This window comes from Camelus bactrianus, chromosome 14 (genome assembly GCF_048773025.1).
Source record: "Camelus bactrianus isolate YW-2024 breed Bactrian camel chromosome 14, ASM4877302v1, whole genome shotgun sequence".
Taxonomy (NCBI): Eukaryota; Metazoa; Chordata; class Mammalia; order Artiodactyla; family Camelidae; genus Camelus; species Camelus bactrianus.
Genome location: NC_133552.1, coordinates 44,328,589 through 44,353,949, shown reverse-complemented (window position 1 = coordinate 44,353,949; position 25,361 = coordinate 44,328,589). Strand labels below are relative to the sequence as shown.

Sequence of the window (25,361 nt, the reverse complement as noted above, 5' to 3'; positions counted from 1 at the left end):
TCATGTCCAAGCTGGCAGTTTTGTTTGAAGAAATCAAGGGCCTGCACGTCTGTCTTGTAACTCTGCTAGTAATTACAGCTTCCTTAATGAGTTCAAGGTGGTTGCACCAATTTCTGTCTTCACATTGAAATTCCACTGGAAGCAATGTTTTAATGACAGGACCCAAAATTGCTCTCATCACTTATGTTCATTTCCCGTTGGCCATACTCAATAATATGGCCACAACTGCCTGCAAGGAAAGCTGGGACTTCCACTCTTTAGCTTAGAAACCCTCTGCCTAAATAAAGACCCCATAACTGTAAGAAAGAAAGAACAGGTATTGGGCAGACAGATAGTTTCTGGTCTAAGTGTTAAGATAAAGGTATGTAGGGAGCATTGTAAGAGTATAGAAGACACCGACTGCCCCAGTTAAATGTTCTATTGTTATGCTAAATGGGTTGCTAAAGACTTCCTGGAGGCTCCAGTCAAGCCTAAAAGAGAAGAAAAAAAAATTAGGAAAAGAAGAAATTATACACTAATAAGATTCCTTTAACTCTCAGTGATAATTTTATTTAAAAAATGTTATACACAGTCAAATGTGAATGTAAAATCCATTACTACAAACCCGAAATAAATGGTTTGGCATTGCAGTCTTTCTCATTTTCCCTTTTTGTCAGGTCATCCCAAAGAGATGTGATAAATATATCCAAACATAGAGATTTTGGCATTGCCTTAGAGAATCGGCATTTTCAGGCAAGTCAAAATATAATTTTGAGGAAAACGAGAAGTTAGATAATACCAATGGGAACTAGCATATTGCTGAAGGGAGTATATACTGGTCCAGTCACTTTTGAAAATGATTTTGATTACTTTGTAAAGTTAATTATGGATGTTCTGTGACTCAGCACTCCCAGTGCTAGGACTCTTTATCTTTGTGAACTGTTCACAATAGCAAAAAACTGACAATAACCCAAATGGCTGTGGATAAGAGAACTGATAAATAAATAGTGGTATGTTTTCACAGTGGATTATTGTACTGATAGAAAATTAATAAGCTAAAAATTCAAACAACACCATAAATTAATCTTATTAACATAATGTTGAATATATGTATATGTATGTAAAAATGTAAAAATAAAGGGAATGAAAAGCAAAACTGAGATGAGTGGTTACCTCTAGGCTACAAGGTAGGGAGAAGTTAGAGGCAGGATAAAAGAAGACCCCATAGTAGATGTAAATTACTGGTAATGTTCCAATTCTTCAGGTTGGGAAATAAGTCCATAGTGTTTATTATGTCATTAAATAAATATGTAAAATAAATTAAAAGAGACCTATGTTTAGACTAGTGATGAGCAGGGTGGGTATAGCTCAGTGTTAGAGCACATGCTTAGCATGCACGAGGTCCTGAGTTCAATCCCCCATACTCCATTAACCAAAAAACAAACAAAAAACTTTAGACTAATGATGAAAATGTGCCACAAACCAAGGACTGTTATTAAACAATTAATCTGGTATTCAGCTCTGTGCTTCTGAAGTAATAATAAGCAAACAAACAAGCAGTCAGCCTAAGGCACATAGCATTTTGCTAGATGATGTAGGTGGGTCTGCTAGTCCAGCATTTAGGGCTTAACTTTTGTTGGTCAAGAAACTGAATCAGTCCAGTGATCTTGCCTCAGGAGGAATGATTCATGCTGACCAAATTCAGTGAAGACGGGGATGTAACTCAGAATTCTTACTTACTAATTTACACTAGAAAATAGAGTGGCTAAGTGGACTGTAATTGTTATATCATTCATTCATTCAACAAATATTTAAAACATCTCTGATGTGTCAGACACTTTGATAAACACTTGGGATATGGTTGTGAACAGACAGTTTTCACAGGACTTATAATCTATTGGAGAAGTCAGATATTTAATAGTTAATAACAATAAAACCCAGCTACTCAGCCTATCGCACTGTGTGATAGAGTGGAGGATTTATTATCCATTTTGAAGACCGAACACGTTGAGTCAGTTATGTGACCTTGGGCAGGATGTCTTCCCAATGCCTTCCTGGGATTTCATCACTGCTGTGGACCAGTGACAGCTGTGTCTCCCATTCATCTTTTTCCAAATGGAATTCTTACTGTGTTATCCTGTCTCTGCTCCACCAGTGTGTGTTGGGTGTGTAGGGGGCAGGTGTGTTGACTTTGGGTTCCTAGGTTGCTGTACTACATGGATCTATATTTGGATATGATGGAGACAACTGTGCATCAAATGGAGATCCTGCAGTTTGATAAAGATTTTTAAAAATTTGTCAATTTTCTGTTTTATTTGTCCTTATATGGGCATTAAGGAGCAGAATTTACTATTTCACAATTAAACTTGCTGGCTCTTAAAATTAGATATTAATATAACATTTGAAATGAAACAAAATACCATTTTTAATTGATAATATAAATTCTTTAAGAATCTCCCAAACATAAAAACATTGTTATGTGTTAACCTATCTCATGGTTATTTTTGATACAACAAACTTTAGTAATATTATAATGCTTATAATTACAGATTGATTGATTGTTACAATATAAATTGGTTTTAAAATTTATATTGAACTAAATAAGCAATGAAAAACAAATGTTTTTAAAACTCTGAAATGCTAGAGGTAGGTGATACATATTGTAAGACAACTTTTTTACAATGAAATTTTCAACTGACCGAAGGTTGTGTTTTCTTGTTCCAAATTAAATACTTAATAAGGGATGTGAGCAGTTTTATACATTGCTATTAATTCATTCAAAGAGATATCTTTACCCCCATGTTCATCGCATAGTTCAGACATTACAACTTCAAAACAAATGTGTAGTGTTTCCTATGTATGGGAATAAGAGTTCCTGTGTATTTGGAGTCCAGAGGGGCAGCCCCAGGCAGAAATGGCCAGCTGTTTTCTCAGCTGTAAAATAGGGGTAACAACTCCTGGGGTGGCTGTGAAAATTGAACACCATTCGTAAAACATAGTGAACACTGAAAGCGTTAACACCCCTTGAAAAATGAAAATCAAAAGGTTGCTGAGACATGAAATCAGAGAAAGGGGAATTATGCAAGCCCAGTGCACCCATCTTCACTGGTAAAGTCTGTCTGTCCAGGAGGCCCAGGTATATCTGACAGGTGGTCAGTCTAGTCTCTCCCCCTTATAGGTGCTTTGATGACCCAGTGACTAATTCTCATTTTCCAGTATTAACCTTTTGCCCTTTTTTCACTGTTCTTCCTTTGGATACATTACAGATTCAGTATTCCTTTTCTTCCTGTATGGCTTAGCTGAAAAGTTTTGAAATGTCTGGCAATAATTCATACAATAAGGGAGTTAGAAAAAAACTGGAAATTAGGATACATTAAAATACGAATAAGAAAATAGTATAGCTAGGTGAGTTCAGTGCAGAGAAATATACATAGGATACTATCCTGTACAGTGGTTTAGGTTGGGTTGCAATTGACTATTAATTTTCTAAAGTTAAAAAAAAAACCCTCAACCACTCATGAGAGTCATGATAAGATAAAAATAAAACGTATAGTTCAAGATAAGCCTAATATAGTCAAAAGAGATTTGAATTTTGCCCACATGTCGTACCTGATGATACAAAGGGTGCTCTGCAGTAGGTCAGATGTGAACTTAGTCAACATCCTGACAACTAGAAAAGAATTCCTCATCATTGGTTCGTAACATTAATTCCTACATTGTAACCCAAAGCATAATAAGTTATAATTACAATTAAATGTTACAGAATTCTTGATTTACAGTGCTTAGAAAATCCCTACATTTTCATTAGTAAGGATTTTGAAGCAGTTTCTTATGTTGGGGTGCAAATTACTAATCCTCAAATTAAACGATTCTTTTAAAAGTAGATTAGGGGATTATGTTGGGGGTTTTCAAGACCACCCTTAGTTTTGGGAATTCATTAGGAGCACTCATAGGACTCAGCATATCGTTATATTCATGGCTACAGTTTATTACAGGGAAAGGATACAAAGCAATAACCAGCAAACAGAAAAGCTGCATGGGGCTAAATCTAGGGTAAACATAAGCAAACTTCCAAGATTCTTCTCCCAGTGGAATCACTACTCAGGATGTGCTGAATTCCTCAACCAGCGAGTTGTGACAAATCGTGTGAGATGTTGCCAACCAGGGAAGCTCCCTAGAGACTCAACACCCTGGGTTTTTACTGGGAGCTTATCATACAGGCATCCCTGCCTGGCATGTACCCGAATATCAACCTCCCAGAAGGAATGCAAGGGGTTGCATTAATTACATTGTTTGTACAAACAGTTTAGATACAGTGAACCTCTCCTCTTAGGCAATGATGGGAACCCTCCTGACACCCAAGTTCCCAGATGCCAACCAAGGGCCTGCCTTGTCAGCTGGCCTTTTTATGTCTAAGCAGTCAAGGGTGCTGTGTTAACTCTTTTCTGCACAGGGATAACTAAGCACATCTAAAAATTCTGAAGGAAATAATTTACCTGCTTTTGTGCTGGTTTATTAATATTAGTATTAATTCTCATGAAATGAATGATGCTAGTATAAATTTAGCCTATACTCTACTATGCTGATCGAGAAGTCACTGATCAAAAATTTAAGTATTAAAAGTTTCACATTTGAATAAAAAAACTCATGTGTGCCATCAATTAAATGGAATTTTACTATTTCACATATCATTCTCCAATGAGTGTGCTGATTTTACTAGGCTGATATTTGATAAGGGGGATATTCAAGCTGTTGATTTAACCACCACTTCATAGCGCATAGAAATACTGAGTATAATGGATTGCACAGCTTGATTGACTTCGCTCTGGTTTATGCTCATTTGAATTACAAGCACCCCAGGAAAAAGTAGCTATTAATCTTTGGCTAGTTACTATTTCAGCATATGAAGACCATTTGTTAAAGAAAAGCACTTACGTATCTTACTGTGTTTCACATTTCTGTGCCAAGGGAAAGGGCAAAGGAATATTTAAGATGTGTTATTAAAGAACTGTTATTATCAGGAATGTAACTGTGGGATGTAGGCAGATTTCAGATTCTAAATCATACTGAGTCAAACTTAGGCAACAAGTTTGAGGAATTCAGACAGATAATAACATTCTGGCCCACAGGAGTTTCCAAAGGAACGGCAGGGCAAATGGGAAATCCTAGAAAAGCAGACAGTTTATGTCTCCTTCTAGCATGTGCAAGCCCCTTCACGCTATAGAAGCAGCAGCTTAGTTTGGGGGACAAGGAGAGGGTATTTTTTGTTACTTGCTTAAAATGCCACCCACGAATGGGCCTGAAAAGAAACCTCTTGCTTTCTAGTGTAGGTATCTAATCATTCATTGTTTATGTACTTGTGTCTCCTCTGTAGCAAGAATATACCAAAAGCCAAGGACACAGGTGGATGAAATTGATCATGCCCTTGAGGGCATAAACTTCTGTGGGAGTAGTTTGCAAACTGTAGGGTGAGTATAAATCAGCTGGGGAGTTTGTTCCTACTCATAAACATTTAAGATGTGTTATTAAAGAAATATCATTATTGGGTAGGGGTGTAGATGAAAGATTAGTCATTTATTAATAGTCTTTGGGGTTGGGTGATGTGTATATTTGGGTTCATTATACTATTGTCTTTTTTACTTGTGTGAAAGTTTCCACATAGCTTTTTATATCCTGACAATTTACTATGTTTTATTAAAAATTTTAAAGACATTAGCATTTTCAGTTTACAAATATATTTGTTCTTACTTCAAGATAGACCAAGATATACCATAGAGCAATTTTTTTTCATACAGCTGACCTAAATCATACATACTACCATAATTAAAGTACACTTTGAGCCAGATGATGGGCTGTTTAGATTTTGATGAGTGACACATGAACTGGTAAGCAGCTTGTTCCATAATAGGCAGTAAAAGATGCTTGTTCAATTTTAATGAATTTCTGGAAGTAGTTTCACATGCAATCATTTGGAAAAATTAGTTTGACTAAAGTATTTAAAATATTTGCAAAGAAATAGACAATAAGACAGAGAGATATGCTAAGATGAACAGAATGAATAATCTAGACATAAATAAGAAACTCTTCCAAGTAATGGTGTACATCTGAGGTCAGAAATTATGCTGTAGTATGTGTGAAACATGAATAAAGTTGCAAAATAATAAAATCAAGTGATCATATTTTTAAAATGTCTTATTATGAATTATATGCTTATTGTTAAAACTTCAAACAATAAAACTGAATACTGAATAAATAAATAGGTGGTTTTCTTTAGTCTAAGAGATCATACATCTAATTGTTCAGCCAAAGTGCTCTTTTGGTCTCCACAAAATTTTCTTTTTTGATAGTCTGTTGAAAAATTGAAAGACTCCAAAATACTATGTGTACATTCTCCAGTACCAATAATTGAGTAGTAATTATCCCCTTTGAGTTGGAGTTTGAATTCTGTACATGTATGGGTGCATGCATGAGGTTCTGAACATCTCAAGGTTTTGTGTGGTCTTTATACTTAAATGTCAGTTTGCATGAGTATAAAATCCTGAGGTCACATTATCTTGCCTTGAGTGTGTTACATCTGTTACTCCATTGTCTTCAACCATAAAGGGTTGCTGTGGAAAGATCTGATTACAATTTCCTGATATCGTTTCCCTTATAAATGATTTGTGGTTTTTGGTCTAGGTACAAAATGAGTACTTAAAGTCTTTCTTTAAAATTCATTAGTTTTACTGAAAGAGTCTTGGTGTTATTTTGGTCAGTTTTTCCAGGTACATAGTGTGCTTTTCAATAGGTGTACTCAAGTTGTGTTGTTTTGTTTTGCTTTTTACTTCAGAAAAATTTTCTTGAATTATAGCTCTTCATTTTTATTCTGTTCCATTGATTTGGTTCTCTTCTTTGGGTACATCTAATACATATCTGTAGGAACTTCTCTGACTAAATTCTATACCTGTCACTTTCTGTCAAATCCTTTTCACCTCTTTCTTCACTTCTTTTTGAATTTTAACAGTTTCCTCCTTTTAATCTTCTATTTCTGTCAAGACATTATTTGTTGTTTTTATTCGTTCTTGTGTTTCTTCTTGTTTATGCTTCCTTAACATTTTAAAAATGATTTCCCAAGTTCTCTTATTTTTCCTCCACATAAACTTTTTGTTCCTGTTTACTAAATAAAGCATGTTTACTTACGAGGAATACTAGGTCCAAATAGGGAACAGTGAAGTTACTACTGCTACAATGAATGCTCGCCACACGAATATTAAATCAAAAGAGCAGAGGCTTAACTGGATAACTAGACTTAACTCTAAGCCAGGTATCTGGAGGTGTGGCGAGAACAGAAGACTGGGGAAGGTCATACAACCATTATCTGATCTCCTCTACCTCATGCTCAAAACCACTGAAGATTGTGTAACTTCTAGAATTAAGAGGCATGTTCCTATTTGTTCAAGTGAATCTTTCTCCTGATGTTAATGATTAGAACAAAGGCAAGAGCCATAAAAGAGGCATTCCCTTGAAAAATGTAGAACTATACCAGAACATCAAAGAGAAGGTGATATTGAAAAAATTTTGTTTTTTCAAATATCAGATGCTTTCATGCTGTTGTTGTAGAGCAGTGGAGTAAGCTCCACCTCCCAAAGGCTTAATCCAAAACCTTTCTGTTAGTGTCCACACCAAATAAGACTCACGGTACTTCTGGCATCATTCCTGGACTGTGAGATCTAGCTGGCTTTTTTAGGGTGTTGTAAACCTTTATTTTGTGATCTCCATCATGAATTTCAACACTTCCAGCTATTTACTCAGACAAGTGGGCTTTCAGATCCATTTAAACATCAGCATCTTTTCTGGAGGCAATTTTGTATATTGGGACCACTTTCTGCACTTCAGTTTTTACCAGGAGGAGATCTTGATTCCTGTAATAGGGGTGATAGCAAACCTGAGTAAGAACCGTGGAGGACCAGTGCTTCCAGCAGCACTCAGTGTCTGCTTGTATCTTTTACCACCTTGCTTAGGGTCTGTTTGCTTCATTTAGGTCTATAATATGGTCTTTCCTTGGCTCAGAGGACTTTTGAATTTGCTTGATTTGTCAAGTTGGACATTCTCTTCTGCTGCACAAACTGCATTTCTTTCTTTTCATAGTATTCTATAATCTTCAGTCTTGTTTGCACAACATAGCTTTTCTTAACCTTTACCCTTTCTTTGCCTTTGCCTCTATTTCTTGTGCTTTCTCATTGGCTTCTTGTTCAATGAAACCTATCATGTGCTTAATCTGCTACTACATGTCAGCATTGTGGAGGGCCATGGCAAAGGCAGAGTTAGCCTGGAAAATAATAGGCTCAAGTTGATGTTTGAACGGACAGATGACAGAAATGGCAGAGAGAAACTCAGCGATGGCCTTGGCTTCCTTGCTTTATAAGTCCAGATTCTGGTTTTGTTATTTTTGAGTCTCTCTAATGATGATTTATGTTATTCTTTCATAGCTTCTATACTTTTCTTAATTTCTTTTAGCTTATTTTCAAATACTTGATTTTTCAGTTTCACATTTTGTTGATGTGTCTTTTTGAAGTTTTTTTCTCATAGTTTATGGAGATTTTATTCTGCCCCCTATCCTCTTTTTTCTGATAATAATTTTTGCATGAATTTGGCTAAATTTTTTTATTGCTTATTTTGAAAATGGAATAAATTTTCCTTCACTTTTTATTAGAGAGGAGGTCCAAGAAGATAGATATTCTAGCTTCCCTGTTTCAGGACTTCTGTTGTTTTTGCAAAGTATCAAGAAAAAGAAAAAAAAAAAAAGCCCCTTTCAGAGATCTGCCTCTCACTGCCTTTTCTTTTTTTAATAAATAGGAAAGCAATGGATCACTTAACAAGGAAGAATTACTTTAAAACGGAATATCATAATGAGTAGCTGAGAGAGGAGTGGAATTTTAATCAAAGGTATAGACTGAGTTTAATGATCCAAAACAGATGAATAATTCTTCTCTAGAGTTATAGGCATAACCATAAAAAATACTGCCTTGTCTAAATAACTTTTCTCACATACATTAGAGCAAAGTGATGAGAAAATTTAGTAACTATATAATCCAGAGGTAGTCCCACTCCTTCTCAGAGTGTTTTTAACTTCTCAGCCATCATTTTTTGCTTCTTCCATTACCCTATCCACGTTTGCTTAAAATAAATTTCCTAGACCACCTTTTTCAGTGTTTTCTATTAAATAATCTCACTACTAGATAATCAATTATTTGGTAAAGTTTTCTATGAAGCTACATGTTATTCAAGAATCTGTGTTGCATCCTCCGAAATTTTGTTGAGAACTGACTTAAATTCCCTAGAGTTTGTCAGAAATACTTTATATACACATTGCTTATTGGTTAGGTAATGACAACAATCAACATGTAGTTTACTCATTCTTCAGTTTGATTTTTACATTGGATTGTTATATTTATCCTGTTCAGTGTTTGGGAGTTCCTCTGGTTGTTGTAACAAAACCACCTATCTTATGACTATTTTCTCTTTTGAGGGCTGATAGTCTTTCTGTATTATATTCTAATAGAGTTTCCTTGTTGAGGCCATGGGCTAAGTTCATATTGATATAGATTTTAAGCAAGATCTCGTCTCAAAGGGAGAAGTCATTTCCACTGTCTGGTACCTGGGCGAGTAGAGGGACTTAAGCCCTTGGGCAGGCTAAAGCAGGGGCTTAAGGGGAAGATTCCATAGCCCTGGCTTCTCTGCCCAAAGATGACTCAACCTTTGTGTGAAGGGACTGAGTAGATAATGAGTTAGGCTTAACCCCCTTCTTCGACCTCATGCCCAGTTTACTCCTTTGAAGATTAGCAGATGCCTTGATGATAGGTCAGTATCTTGGTAGGCAGATTTCAGAATTGTAATAAGCTACCAAAAAAAAAAAAAAAAAAGTCTTCAAGTGGAACCATGGAACATTGTCCAGGTTAGGAGGCAGAACTGTCCAAGGTCATGGACTCCCAGGGAGCTATCAGTATGTATCAGTTCTGGTGGAACAATGCCAGGAAAACAAAGGAGAGAACAAGTATTGAAGAGTGTGACTGAGAATTTCAAGGGAGGGAGGAGCAGGAAAAGGTGCCAGGTGACGATGTGTTCATCTGATTCATCTGATTCAGCACGGAGGCCCAGAACAGGGAGTGCACGCTGGGAACCCCTTTCACAAGCCACCACAAGTACTGCAGAGGCTGGCAGCTGCTTAAAGGGGCTTCTCTCCGGAGCATCCTTTCAGTACACGAGAAACTATTTCATAAACCTTTTTCATTCTTCTCAGTCCTTCCAATCTACTACTCCTCTTTTATTTTTCTCAGGTAATCTCATTTTTCATTTCACAGAGAAAATAGAAATCACCTGATGGAACTTTCTCAAGTTCCACATCTACCAAATGACCTGCGTCCACACTCATTTCCTCCTTTATTGCCTTTGTGATGGAAGAGATATCACGCCTCCTGTTTACAGACAATTCCTTCACTTGGTTTCTGGATTGAAAAACCTGCCTTCTCAAGGAATTCACCTTTATTTAACAGATACTTACTAAGCATCTACTTTGTAACAGATTCCATGTTCTATTCATTGCTTAACCCTTTTTTCTTTTGTAGATTCAACTTCTCTCACTCCATTGGTTTCTTCTCAATAGCATTTAACCTTGCTCAATAGTCTCTCCCAGTTAAAAACCAACTAACTCAAATCAACTGGAAAAAAAATCCCCCATGCCCCCTACTCCCTTCTTCAGCTCTTAGCCTTTATTCTTTTCTTCAAAGCTAAGCATCTCTAAAATGTTGTTTATCCTTAGTATTTTCTTGTCTCCATCTCCCATTCTAGCTTCTGCTCTTACTAAAAATGCTTTCTCTATCGTTGCCAATAACCTGCATGTGGCTATACAGAATGGAACCATTTCAGTCCTCAGCTTATCTGATCTGAATGCAGCATTTTAAAATGTGGGCCACTTTTCTTTTCACTGGGTTTCCATCACACCACATTCTTCCTATGCCTCTGGTTCATCCTTTTCAATCTTTTCACATGCACTATTTTGGTCTGTGTTTCCCTTAAATTTTGATATTCCTCAGGGTTTCCTAGGCACCTTTCCTTCTCATTGTCAGCTCTCTGTGGTTGGTGTCATCAGCTCTTAAGACTGAAATTATCATCTTTATCATGTAAGAAAAATGCTTTGACATTGTGTTTAGACTTGAAGTTGTTGGGATCACGAAGACTGTCTTGTTTAAATAGATCTATAAGGAGAAAGCCAAAATAATGTGTTAATGAATCCTGGTTAGTAATCTATTTCATGCCAATTAAATACCAGGGGAATGACAGAACAGTTATTAGGTTTGTAGTTAGTATCTTAGTCATCACAATGCTGGGTATATATTAAAATGCAGATGTGTAAAGTCAATTTTTAAAACATTCTAACAGATACAATGTCATGCAACACTAATGTAGTTCATAAAGTATCATAACAAATATGAAAAACAAACTTTGTAGTATCTATTTTCTTGAGTTAAGGTTACGTTTCAAAGGAGATGATGATGATGACAACAACGGTGATGATGATGACAATACTTTTGTAATTAAAAGTAGAATATCACAGAAAAGGTTCTGTTTGTCCTTCTCAGCAAACTGTCCAGTGATTCATGTTTATGATACAGAACCTGCATGTATAAATTGAGCATGGCCTTCTCCCCACTTGGCTAGTGCTATATATTCTTTATGCATTCTTTTAACATTTTTTTTTATTGTTATAGTCATTTTTCTTTCTGCTCTTTTGATATCTGAATTATAAATATTAAATCTTCTCCTTCACCTGAAACTTGTTAGTTATTCTCCATTTGCTTGTCCAGATACACTCTCTGCCTTTCTCTCCCTTGCCTTATACCCTGGAAAACTGTCCTCTAAGGACTACATCACCTGTGCTCCTTTGTTTTGTCCAGTGGGAGGTATACCAGCAGGAGATGTAACACAAGAGGAAGGCAAGGTCAGGGCATTTCTCCCCTGTCCCTTTTGCTCTGTGCTGTATCTCTGGCACTAGCTGTGTCCCTCCCCAACTGTAGGTACTGCCGGGCACTGCTTCCCACTAGGTTCTGTTCACACTGTTTCCTACTCTTGATTTTTAAGTCCTAGGTGTAATAATGGTTCCCCCCTGTTGCTAGTCTTTCAATGCCTCAATATTCCCTGTCCTCCTCAGTTCCACCCACACCTTGTTACTCTTTGCGTTAAAGTCTTATTTGAATCCATCTCGGGTGATTTTTTTTTTTTTTTTCCAGGAAGCGGACTGAAATGATGGTGTTGGAAACTGGCCAATGCTCTGCATCCTCAAAAACAACTTGTGTCAATGATTTTCTACTTCTATTAAGGATTCTCATTGAATAACAAACATCGTGATGTGGGGTGTCAAGATCTTGCCTGTATTTCAACCAAAGCTGGATGTTTGGATTTATAATTTTGTATTTCATGTGTGCTAATGATTCTCAGATTTATATCTCTAGCCCAGATCTGTCTCCTGAGTTTCAGAACCATGTTTGATTTCTATGATTTCCCACAGACACTTAAAATTCCAAATGCCTACTTCTAATTCATCTCCCTTTATGCCCTTTGAGCAACTTTCTTCACCTGTTCCTGTCTATATAAAATTGGGAACCCGGAAACTTCTTTATGATCTGAATAGCCATGGTCCCTGTTGGTCCATGCTGGCAGAGCTTTTGCTAGTACAATTCCCTTAAGAACTTTGAGGACTTTCTCTGTATCAGATAAAAGTTCACTCCATGCCCTTGAAGCCAAAGCCACAGTTGTTTTCAAGACAGTCTTCTCTTTTTAGACTGATTTACTGCTGCTTTGGGGTCAGGCTCCTGCAGAACTACAACTTTAAGCTTTTGAGAAGCCATTTTCTTCAGCTGAGAAAGCACCAATTCAAATTCCTTAGAAGCCTTAGAAAATTGTCTTACAGCCATAACTTTGATTTGACCTTTATCCTTAGGCCATGTCTTAATTTGAGAATCTTTTATTTGCTTGAGAAACTGGAAATAAGAGGTAGTTTATATGCCAAACTAGCAAATTCTAGCTCCTCTGTAATCTCTTTAAATTTTATTTACAAGTTGGCTAGTCATTTTCTGAGCCCATCTTGTTTTGAAAGCTCCTTATACTTCAGCTACTATAAATTAGCTGACACTCTCAATTTTCTTCTTGGAAATCTGCTCAAATGCAAAAGTCCATCAGGTTACAGGGTGGACTATCTTTCAAGTTACTGCAGGTGATACTTTTATCATCCCATAACATGGCTCACTATTTTTCAAGCTTCTATAGCAGTTTCCTCACCGTTTTCCCAGTCTTCTCCAATCATTTTCTTGCTCTTCTTCCTGACTCTATTAACGGTTTCCTTCTCATCTGCCACATGGTCCTGGAATCAATGTCACATATTTTAGAGTTTTGTTAAGGCACCATCCCAGTCCTGGATACTGTGTCATATTGCAGCTGCTTTTCACTTGTCTGTATTTCTCACATGAGGATGGTAAGTATGTTTCCAGTGCCTGGACCATAGTAGGTTTTTTCAGTGAATATTATTTAATAAGTAAATAAAGTAATTCTTAATTGCTAAAGACCCTTTAAAGGGATCATTGTTAAGTGTTATCAAATCTCAGCTATGCTAGTAACTATTACTCTAGTCCAGCTACGTTTCTTCTTAACTATTTTCTTAGTATCTCTCTGAGTGCAATCTGTACAAATATGAGTAGTGGCCCTTGTTTGAACCAAAATTCTTCCACCTACAAAGTGTGATCCTAAAAAAGATTTTTACTGTTTGCATGACTCAGTTTTCTCATTTGTAAAATGAGGGTAATGATAGTGTGTATCTCATATGGTTTTTGTGAGGATCCTTGGTGCAGAGTAAGTATCCAACAAATGGTGGCTATTATTATTATTATTTCATTTTTAGATCCATGCATAATAAACTTGTAACAATGTCAGTTTCCAGAAGGAAAATAGGTATCTAGGGAAAGGAGTGGAAGGGAGACTTAGTTTGCTTTATTTATCTTTTTTGTAACTTTTAAACTCTCTCTTCTCTACTTGTATTACCTATTTGAAATAATTATTGGTTTAAAAAATACTACATGTATATTTGTTCATTTTAATTTCTATTATGTTAGTGGATTGAATGGTACATTTTAAAACCAGAAAGGAAAAATTGAAATAATTCGTCCATGGCAGATTTAAAATAGATTTATTTTTAAGCTTTTTAGGGCCCATTAGAAATAGTAATTAAACAGGAAGCATTTTTGCAGGGGGAAAGTTTTATTGCAGCATCAATACTGCTTACAGCTGCAAAGATTTTCATTAGGTTCAGGAGAAAATAATTAATAGTATCCATGTAAATCCATTTAATTCTGAAGAGCATAAATGTGAAATTTCACTAAAATGATAAAGGAATGTTCAGTGCAGGAAATGTTTAATCTTTCCCTACTAATATCCTCATTCAAATATACAGTATTCCATAACTTGTGGTTGACTTCACATGTTTGGCTGATGTGGAGCTGTCTGGCCTAAAAGCATGCATTAAATAAATGCTCATTTTAACCCTGTGTTTCCTTTCGCCCCTCAAATAGACAACAGAGTTTCTCAGACCACTCAAGGCACTTCTGAATTTTGCAGTAGGAGGACAATGGGTATTGTACAATTAGCCTTATGGTAGAAAAAAATTTGTTCCCTCTGCAGAAAAGTTTTCCTTCTGAAACTAACTGATTCTATTGTTCGACATTCAAGAGAGCTCGAAACTCATTCATTCACCAGACTTTTATTAATCACCTTTTGTGTGCCAAGCACCTTACATTTGATTAGCAATCAGTTGCTGTGTATTCCATTCTTTTTCTACAACATTGCTTTCATAACCTGCTTATATTGTGCCTCAGTTTCCTAATTAAAAAATAAGACACTTTAATAATTCTTGTCATACATTTATCTGTCAAGAGCGTTAAGAACTAGCACCTATGTTTGCAGTGTGGGCTGAAGTAAATGAAGAATTACTTCAATTTTTGTGATGACATCTTAGACAATGTCAAAGACAAAGTGTGGTTAATTTCTTTGAATATTCCATGAATGTTTGAAAAAATCTGTATTCTTTCTTTTTTAATGACCAAAATGGTAGACTAGGAAAAATACAGAAAAATGTATGTTGAACAAAATGTTACTATTCTTAATATAAGAGATTCTGTAATTTGATCCTTGTTAAAAAATACAGGCAAAAAATATGAGCACCAAAACCTTTAGAAAGAAATCAGTAAATATGAAGATTCTTGTTATTCCTTTCTTTGTTTTTTCATTCTTTATTTTCCTGATTTCTAGACTTACTTTATTACTTCTTACTATTTCTTTGAGTTTTTTCCATGACTTTTTTTCTATTTTTTTGTCGAATTCTTAGTTCATTTATTTTCATTCATTCTTTCTTTTTCATTTTGATAAGTATTTTAATCCACGTATTTATCTGTATTCCACAAGTTTTGACGTACAATTCCTTTTTAAATTAAATTCCATATATTTAAAATTTTCTCTTACAATTTTCTTTTTAATTAGGAGTATTCAATATCATGTTTTTCACTTTTCAGATATGTGGACTTTTAAACCTATGTTTTTGATTTCTAATTTACCTTGAATAATAATCAGAAAACATATTCTATATGATAGCAGTTTTTTGGAATTTGTGAGTTTCCTGGATGACCTAGTGCATAGTCATTTTTAGCTTCCTTCACAGGTGCTCCAGAAAAATTTTGTATTCTCTATTCATTTATTCATTATATATATTTAACATGTAAGTCAGGTTATCAAAATGTATTAATTTGATTTTATTTAGTTTATTTAATCTTATAGTATCAGAGAATGATTTGTTAAAGTCCTCGAATATTTATCTTTCCTGTCAATCTTTTAGTTGCTGTTTTATGTATTTGGGGACAGTTTATCTAGTGTGTATGTATTTTAAAATAGTATCATCTTCTTAATATTTATACTGGCAAATATTTCTTCATGATCCCCTTCATTACCCTTAAATTCTATTTAATCTGATACTGAAACCATGACCCTAATTCGTTACATTTATATATGCTTGAAATAGTTTCTTCTATTTATTTTCAATGTTTCTATTATATCATTTTATTTTAAAAATGATTCTGTAAATAGCATATTCCTGGATTGTTAAGTCTTTATCTTTTGGTCTGTTAGATTGACCAATTTACATTTATTATAGTTACTATATGGAGATACTTTAGCTGTACTGTTTTAAGTTTTCTATTTATCACACTTTATTTTTGTTTCCTTTCTTTTCTTTTTTCTTTTTATTCCCTTTTCCTTCCTAGATCAATATTCTACTGGTTTAAAAATCATATGTTGTATATCTGGTTTTCTAGTACTTATCTTTTATTTATTCCCTCTCTCTTTGTCTCTATTTCTCAAATTTGGGAAATTTTTTTTAGTATTGAGAGCAAGAGAAACTGTGAGCATGTAGCATTCCAGATCTTTTGCCTTTGCCAGGTTCTTAGCTTTTGAAACCTGAAAGCTAAGAATGGACTTTTTTGTTATCTGTGTTCTGCTGTGTCATCACGTCCCTGAAACAGTGAAGATGCAATGCCCTGGCTGCCTCGGCTAGGGGAGGGTCACAGGGAACAAGAAACAATAAGGGGTAAACTCTGATGTTATCTCCAAATTTTATTCAGTCACAAACACTTGCGTTCTGTTTACTATCTCCAGTCAGAACTCCATCTGGATGTTGGAGAGGTATTCTGTTATTTTCTAGTCTTTTATAATTAGCTTATGGACATATTTAGTATGTTTACCTGAAATTAGCTAGTTAAATCATTTGGTATATCACCTCTGTGATATTAAAATCTCCTCTTAATCTTTAGTTTCTCAAATTCTCATTTGCCAGTTCAATTCATTCATTCACTCAATATTTATTAAGACCCTATTCAGGTCAGCTACTGTGCTTTCTATTGGAGGAAAACACAGTCCAAAACAAATAATTCCTTCTCTCAAGATACTCTCTTTGGGGTGGGGGACACAGACAAACCACTCAATAATTATAAATGTAGTAAGGGCTATCATAGTGAAATGTATTTTTTTTTTTTAAAAGAGCAGTGAAGAGAGGGCCACTAACTCTGACTGGGAAGTAAGAAATATCTCACAGAAGATAAGACTCTTGAGTTGGCTCTTGAACTGTGGATGAGGATTCCGGTAGTGAAGGATGGGGGAAATTCAAGTTGTGGGCAGTCGGAAGAAGAGCAAGAGGGGAGGGAATCCTACAAAGCTCCATAAAGACATGAACATGTAACACATCTGGGAATGGAGAGGTGGTCTGGGTGAGGGAGTGGGGAAAGGAGGAGCAGCAAACATAAGACTAGAAAGATTTGTGCTTTGAGCTTTAGGAAATATATATTCATTTAGAAATTTTTAAGGAGGGAAGAAAAGTAGACATTAGGAGAGGGCACAGAATGGAAGAGAGAGAAAAGAGAGAGAGAGAGAAGCACAAGAAAGAGAGAGAGAAAAAGAGCACACTCTTGGGCTTAGAAGCAAGGAAACTAAGAGATTGCAGCAAACCCTTCCAGTCTCACACCGCCACACTCCCTCAGGCCCTTATATTTCTCATATAGTATAAAATTTTAAGCTAGGATTTGACTGAATGTTACAACTGCTATTAATGCTGACACTATTCATTTAGATTGTGATATTAGTGGAGCACTTTAAAAATATATATATATATATATATATTTATATACGTATATTTTCATATAGATATCCAAAGATAACTTTTGGATATCATAGGTAGTGGTGCCTAGAATGCCTCCATTCAGGAGATACTTCTTATAGATTGTTGGAAATATTTTTCATAAGCATATTCTTTGGCCTTTTTGGTGGAGGGGGTGGTATTGAGAGTGGAAGGGCTAGGGGTCAGAAGTTGATTTATTGCCCAGTCATTTAGGAAACACATAGACCTTCATATTTTGTATAATAGCCACCAAACATTTCTAATTATATTTTGTCATCTTTTTCTAAATACAAGTGATCAAATACATAATTGAACACTTTTTATATGCATGCAATTCTCTGAAGTTCTGCAGGGGATACAACGGTGATAAGAAACGACTAGCTTACCACTTAGCTCATGCATGTAATAAGTCAAATTGTATAAATGATAACAAATCAAGTTATATAAGATGAAATATATTACATCTCAGTGGCTTAACAAAGCAAACAAGCTTATTTCCCACTCATAAGAGGTGTGCTGTGCGCCTGGGGAATTCTTCCAGGACAGCTGCCCTCTGTGTGTTGGTTCAGCATTCCTGGCTGCTTTGATCATGAGGAACCTCCATATAGACATGTTTCCATGGTGACCACGGAAGGGGAAGAGTGGGACTGGACAGCCAGAGTGGGCTGGCAATTAAATGCTTCTACTCAAAATGTGACCCAAGTCACTTCTGCTCATCACTGCCAAAACTAGTCTGATGACATGTCTAACTTTAAGAGAGCAGGGAAGAGCTAGCTTCTGAGTGGAGAGGATCAGATACTGGTAAAGAGCAATAACGTTCACTAATGCATAGTAAGATAAACACCACAAATAAGAGAGGGCTAAGGGCGTTCCATGGCAGGAAGCAATCACACGTACGATGTCATGTAATTAAAGATCATGCTCCTGTTTTTCTGTGAGCAAGTGAAAGTTATCTGTTGCTTCGCTTTGCTTTACCAGTAGAAAATGGCCTGCTAGGGCTCCAGTTGAATCCCAGCTCCCAAACTGGTTGCTTTGGTAGAACCCAGAAGGCTCCATACTTTCCCCAGGCCTCTGTTCTTTCTCTTTTGTAGATCTCAGATAATATGGCCTAGGGAAATGGGATCTGTATAAGAGAGATGCTGGTAAGATTCTATGAGGTTTCAGTCACAGTCCAAGAACTTTTCACTGCTTCTTGAAGACGTGGTTCTACTTTGCACAAAGGTGTGGTGGTGTGAGTAAACCAAATAAGTAAATCTAACCAATTCATAATGTCTTTCTCTTGGAGCTTAAATTCTATTTACAAGAGAGCCAGGGGGTGCAACCAAAAACTCAACATACTAATAATGGCAATAGATCATAGTGATCTTACATAAAGCATAAAAAAAATCTTACTTAGACCACGGCTTTATAGAAAGTGACAAGTAAGAATACCATTAAAATAAACAAAAGAACAAACAAACAAAAAACAACAACAAAAAAAGAGACAAAGAGAGAGAAACCTGGTTTTCACTTTTCCTGCAAGTCCTTGGAGAAAATTGGGAACTTTCAATGTATTTCCCATTTATTTTGCTTACCTTTTATCTAACTCTTAATTATAATTCAGTAAGAGTAAAAAGAATGAAAATCCAATTTGCTAAAAAAAAAGTATACCTCTCTGTTTTAAATATAGAATGATTGAATTATCCCTAATGTTTTTTGAGTTCTTTGTAAATATATATTACTACATATAAAATGGTGAGAAATCCCTACACGAGCTCTGAACTGAGTTTATACAATGAATAAAATGTAATTTTTCCATATTTTAAGAATTTGGCGACACTAAAAGCTAGGAAGATTCATACAATGTTCTATTTTGAAGTGCAATTGGAGTTAAAAATACTTTATTGTGATCTTGTTTATTGCTCCACAGTTTGCGTGTGAGGCCGTCTCTTCCCAGAGCAGTTGTGAAGCAAAAGGCTTAAAGGGAAAAATTTTAAAAGACAGTTTGGGAGTACTACTGAGAAGGGTGTGGATCGCTCTGACTCAAGCAGTAACTGTTGATCAGCAGTCCCGGGGCAGGGGTAGGTGACTGTGGTTCTGAAGACGAGGAGGGAAAGATGCCCCCCTTAGACCTGGACCAGGTGTTAGCATTGGAGGAAGTGGAAGTGCTGGAGTCCAAGGAAGATTTAGAGCAGTTCCTGCTTCCAGGCATAAAGGGATGCAAGCAGAGATTGTGACTCTCACTCGAGAGCACAAAGAGCACTAGGCAGCCTATCTGAGGACCAAGAGCAAGTTGTGGAAGATGGACAATATGCTCATCCAAATAAAAACGCAGGTAAAGACCTCGGAGGAGAAAGCCTGGAATCATCTTCCGCATCCTAGTGGGGAAGCTGACGAGAGTGTCAGAGTGGTGCCTGAAGGGGAGTAGAAGGCCAGGGAGATTTAGGAGATGTCAGAGGTGTTGGTGGAGCTGGATTGGCAGATCGAGGAAAGGAAATCGTTCTAAAGGAGGGTTGACATTCGCCACTGATGGATTCTGGTCAGCTGGTGAGGATGGGCTGACACCTGGAGAAAACTGAAACAGCTTGTCATTTTCTCTACTCTGTTCTTGTATGTTTTTTTCACCCATGTAACAGCTTCAGGGTCAGTGGTTGGTGACCTTGATATGGGTTTAGATTGCCAAATGTATTTGGTTCCTGAAAAATAACTTGAGAAATACTCTCATAAGGGAAATGGGCTTAATCAAAAGTTGTTTCAGTGGTCATATTTATTTTTGTTACTTTGCAGGTGTTTTTGAAATGTTGAGCATGGCCTTCTATTTTGCTGTTACCTATGTGACCTGATTGTTCTCTGGAACTTTGGAGCACCCACGTGAAGGCTTGGGGTCAGAATCTTCCAACTTTAGAGGGGCAGTGGAAGGCACTGCTTGGATGTAGCTGCTGAAGAATGTAGGCATGAGACTGCTTTGGATGAGACTGGGAAAAGCTAAGGGACAATTGGATATGGAAGATGGTTGGGCACATATTTGGAACTTGAAAACCTCTGCAAGACCAAGGAGGAGAGCTATGTTTTGTGACATGTTTTGTGTATACTGTATAACCTATAAGGGAGTTTATTTCGACAACTTACCTGGCCCTAAACGACAAAGAAGTTTGAATAGGGAGTGATGGATCATACTTTATACTGCAATATCCTCACGCATTACAGGGGTTTAAGAGTATGGCATCTAAGAGACAATCTACCAAAAGTCCCTGAGACTGGAAAAAGGAAAATGCATCCTGAGAGCCCATTAAATCCCTTCTAGGGTAGTAGACCTGACCAGGATTTGAGGTCAAAGCCAAACATGTAACAAGTATTCGCTTGCCTTGAAAAACAAAATACTAAAAAGCCTTAAAATTTTTTTTGTTCAGATGACCAAAGCCCCTATGTGTGTTAATAAAAGAATCATAAATATATTCCTTTTGAAATGGGAAAAATTTTTCATCTTAATATCGTGGTTCAAAATTCGAGTATTTTTTGAGATTGTTAGGAAACAAGATTCAGAAATTATTATGCAGGCTTTAGAAGGAATTGAAACCAATTAAGTATGATTAATTTTAAAAAAAATCCCAGCGCCCCACTGAGAGTGGCCGCCTCTCCAGGGGGCAGCAGAGACGCCCAGAAGAAGACGGAGATCTTGGCGGCTCGACAGAGGCCGAGTTGGTCCGGGCAGTGCGGGCAGCAGGAGCAGGACTGCTGTCCTAGGGGCTGATTGGATGGTCGGTCTGGTATCCGGGCCGGAGAAAGGCGAAGAGGTGACTTCACAGATAAGCTTTTATAGGCGTCGCTCTCCGCCCGCCGGACGGGAGGCGGGGTGGCAGCCGATTGAAGAAGCAGCCTGGAAGGAAGGAAGGAGCGAGGGAGGGACGGGAACAGTTGGAGGAGGAGCAGCGAGCTGGGCTGCGGCGACCTGGGAGGGGAGCGGCCGCCACGAGGCCACGTTTTGTTTTTGCTATTTTCCATCGGAATAGTTCTCGCAGGCCTTCCCCGAGGACTGACTGCGCCGAAGCCCGGCGGCCCCGACCTTCCAGGTGACAGCCGGTCACCCTGGTAGGAGTCAGCTCCTCCCCAAGTCACCCCCTCCCGCCCACAGCCCATTCCCCGCCCTGCCTCCCAACGCCCGCCCGTGGCGAGCGCCGCGGCCGCAGCGGTCCTGCAGCGCCTGAGCGGGCGGCCCTCGGCGTTGTGCTCTGACCCGCGGAGCCGCGGCCTTGGAAGGGGGAAGCCCGGCCTCAGGCGCGAGCCGGAGAAAGGGGGAAGACGATTTAACCCGCCCTCTACTCCCAGTCCGGCTACCGGGCGCTCCCCCCGTGCCCGCTGCCCGAGTCTCCGCGCCGCTCCCGGAGAAGTGCCGCATGGGGCAGGGCCGCTGAAGCGCGGAGTTCGGGGTCGCGCCGAGGACGGCGCAGGGGTTCCGCGCGGCAGTTGGCACAGTTTCCGCGGCGCCTTCAACGCAGGAGCTGGGGGCGCGGCGCGCCTACCCCGCCGCCTCCGTGCCCTGGTGAGGCGCGAGTTATGGAGCCCCCCAGCTGCATTAAGGATGAGCCGTTCCCGCACCCCCTGGAGCCCGAGCAGAGTGCCTCTGCGCAGCAGGGCCCAGGGAAGCCGGGCGACAAGCGGTTCCGGCTGTGGTACGTGGGGAGCTCGTGCCTGGACCGCAGGACCACGCTGCCCATGCTACCCTGGCTCATGGCCGAGATCCGCCGGCGCAGCCAGAAGCCCGAGGCAGGCGGCTGCGGGGCGCCGGCGGCCCGTGAGGTGCTCCTGGTGCTCAGCGCGCCCGTCCTGCGCTGCGTCCCCGCGCCCGGCGCCGGGACTGCTGGGGGCTTTGGCCCCGGAGCCGCGCAGCCCAACCCGGCCGTGTTCATCTTTGAGCACAAGGCTCAGCACATCTCGCGCTTCATCCACAACAGCCACGACCTCACCTACTTTGCCTACCTGATCAAGGCTCAGCCCGACGACCCCGAGTCGCAGATGGCCTGCCACGTTTTCCGCGCCACAGACCCCAATCAGGCAAGACCGCGGTTCCGAGGCGCGGGGTGGGGCGGGTCCGAGGCAACCTGGAGGAGTGGCAGGGCTGCAGGCGCTGGGGCCCCACGTTAAGGACCGACTCTGGTCCAGCTCCTGGCGCGCACCCTTCCCGTGGTGTGCTTGAGCGCAAGCTGGCCTCTCTCCTCAGACTCCGGGTCTGCAAGCTTGCTTTCAGGGGCGCACTGGGCGGCGGCAAGAGCTGACGACCCGCAGGGACGGGGAGAGAGGGAGGCAGGCGGAGAGGGGTTTCGGGACGGTGGAGTCGCTGGTGCGCCCTAGGAGGATGCGGGGAGCAGCGCGCATCCCGGAGGACGGCTATATCTGGGGTGTAACTGGAGATGGCGTGCCCAACCTTGGCAGGGTGTGTGCGTGCGTGCTTGTGTGTGTTTAAGAGGGAACGCAGGAGAGGGGTGGGTTGCTAAAGGCCCCGCACTCACTCCCAGTCTTGGTGAGTTCTGCACCTTAGCCCATTTGGACCGTCACTGCAGCACCTACAGGCCTCGGATCTGGGAAGCTGTTTCGGAGCCTGGTTTAGGGAGAAGTTCCTAGACGTTGTCAGACTGTCAGCAAAATACGAATCTGCATTTAGATGTTGAGAGGAAAGAAGACTTTTTTTTGCACTTTTTTAAACATTTTTTTTAAACAATTGGATACAGAATCAATGCCTGCTTGAGTGATTTTAAAATCAGTGTCATAGAAGAGGTGAAAAATCTCTTTTCTAATATCGTTTCTCCAGAGTTTACTAAATCGAGGTACCTCTTACCAAACAGTGCATTTTTACTTCCTTAAAAAAAAAAAAACAAAAACGGACGAGGCCGTTTAATCTTCCGGAGAGAGGGATCTAAACAATCTTTACCACAGTGATTGTGTCTTGGAAAACAGCTTCCCCCGCTCTTTAACAAAATGTTTAAGGAGTTTTTTTTTTTGGTTTTTTTCTTTTTTTTTTGTTTTTACCGTATCAGAAGCCCTCAAATGCTGTTTTTGATACTGATATTTAAGGTTTGAGTAAAGTGCTTTGGATTCTTTGGGAAAATTGTGTTGTCTAAATATAAAGTCTCAGTTGTACTTTGTGGTGGTTTCTTTAGTAGCTGGGAAATTAATAGTCAGATGAGAAAAACATCCTGTAAGTAATGCTTTAATTTAAAAACATTCATTAATTCTAGTGTCTGTAATTGACTTTCTGTTTGTCCAGTAGTTTTTCACAAAAGTTCTGTAGCTGAGTTGAAGAAAATAAAAGCTCATTGTCTTAGATTTCATCAGTTACTTTTTAAACTGGTTTAACATCTTAAGGCTCAGAATTCCCAGTGTGAAGAGAGCAATTTTAATGGTACATGTGACCGCTGTTACATTATGGTAAAAAAGAACCTTGTTACAGATTGCCTCAGGATCCTAACCATGATTCAGATGAGTTTCACTTTATACTTAGTTGTTCAAAATTTATTTTTAGCTTTCAGTTATGTTGAAATTGGAGTGCAACATGTTTCTTTATTTCTGAAAGTTTTCGTCATCTTTATTGTATTAAGCTTTTGGAGTTCTGTCAGTGAGATGGAAGTAGTTGCATTTTTCCAGGACTTTAAGAAAAGTTTCATGGCACTTGGTGGTCATTTTCTTCAGTTTTGATGCATGACCCATCGTTGATAATTTCAGTGATGGTCAAAGTTTGTTTATGGGTTATGGCACCTTAAATTCTCAACAGTAGTTGTTGAGTCTTTCCTGGACTCATTGGAAGGTCAATTAAAATATCCCCTGTTATTTCCCTTCATTTTGTATTTAGCCTTTAGAGGCTGAATGTGCTATTACTTTACAAATAATAACATACTTGGGCTTATTTCCCCTCTTTGGTCCTATAGGAGCGGTAGAAGCCATATGGCTTTTTGATAAAAGAAAAAAAACTTTTCCTGTTTATTGCCATTTCCCAGTTGAGTCTTTGATCTAAAGATATGGACTTCTATTTGCTCCAAACCTAGAGAGTTCCTGGCAGAGGATCATTAGTTTGAAAGGCCAGATGTTGTCTGCCTGAGGATTATCTCCAGCCATAAATCAGGGGTTACAAACTCAAAGGGCTGGGAAGAGGGTTGAGTAAGGATAGAGGAGGACTAGACAGCGATGTCCTTTCTCAAGGTGCTGCTTGTTGGAGCTTCTGGTTTCTCAAGAGAAAATGGAAATCTGGATTTTTATGTATGAGTCCACATTTTCAAGTATTCACAAAATTCTTAAACATTCAAGAATCGTATCTGGGCTAAACAAAACACACCTGAGAGTTGGCTTCAGCGATCTAAGGGCTGCCACTTTTGATCTGGGGCATAAATTTTTGTTCAGTGGACACGTGTAGTCATCAGATACTGTGTGCTGTTTGTCACATTTCCTTTTGAAATGGTGGGGAGAGTTAGGACGATCTGGGGGGAAGAATTTATAAGTAAAACTCCCAGAAGTGATGATTCTGCAGTTGAACTTGTTAAAGGGAGGAATTCATCACATTGTTACCATCCAGCAGTATGCCTCGTGCAGAGCAGAACCCCTGCATGGTTCTGAGCATCTTTGACTTGAAAAGGAAGACCTGCTCTTTGCTTTGCCCCTGAGTTCTACATGT

The 25,361-nt window shown here is 38.7% G+C and overlaps 1 protein-coding gene, 1 long non-coding RNA gene and 2 pseudogenes across 3 annotated transcripts in view; 2 read left to right on the top strand and 2 right to left on the bottom strand.

The window, feature by feature from the left end:
- Window positions 1–332: 332 nt before the first annotated feature.
- On the bottom strand, window positions 333–24,508 carry LOC141579773 (uncharacterized). The gene is made up of 3 exons (XR_012511737.1): window positions 22,679–24,508; window positions 13,294–13,375; window positions 333–470 (listed from the first exon to the last, which is right to left on the bottom strand). It is a non-coding gene; the product is annotated as an uncharacterized LOC141579773 (long non-coding RNA).
- LOC141579772 (V-type proton ATPase subunit E 1 pseudogene) lies at window positions 512–12,789 on the bottom strand (annotated as a pseudogene).
- On the top strand, window positions 19,819–20,207 carry LOC105083639 (MORF4 family-associated protein 1-like; annotated as a pseudogene).
- TBC1D4 (TBC1 domain family member 4) overlaps window positions 21,594–25,361 on the top strand; it is a 173,818-nt gene continuing 170,050 nt past the window's right edge. The window contains exon 1 of one of the 2 annotated variants that reach the window (XM_045509148.2): window positions 21,594–22,753. In XM_045509148.2, the coding sequence (XP_045365104.1) occupies window positions 22,256–22,753 (498 nt within the window). In that variant the 5' untranslated portion in view covers window positions 21,594–22,255. The remainder of the gene's footprint in view (window positions 22,754–25,361) is intronic. The other variant, XM_010973548.3, reaches the window with a different exon arrangement.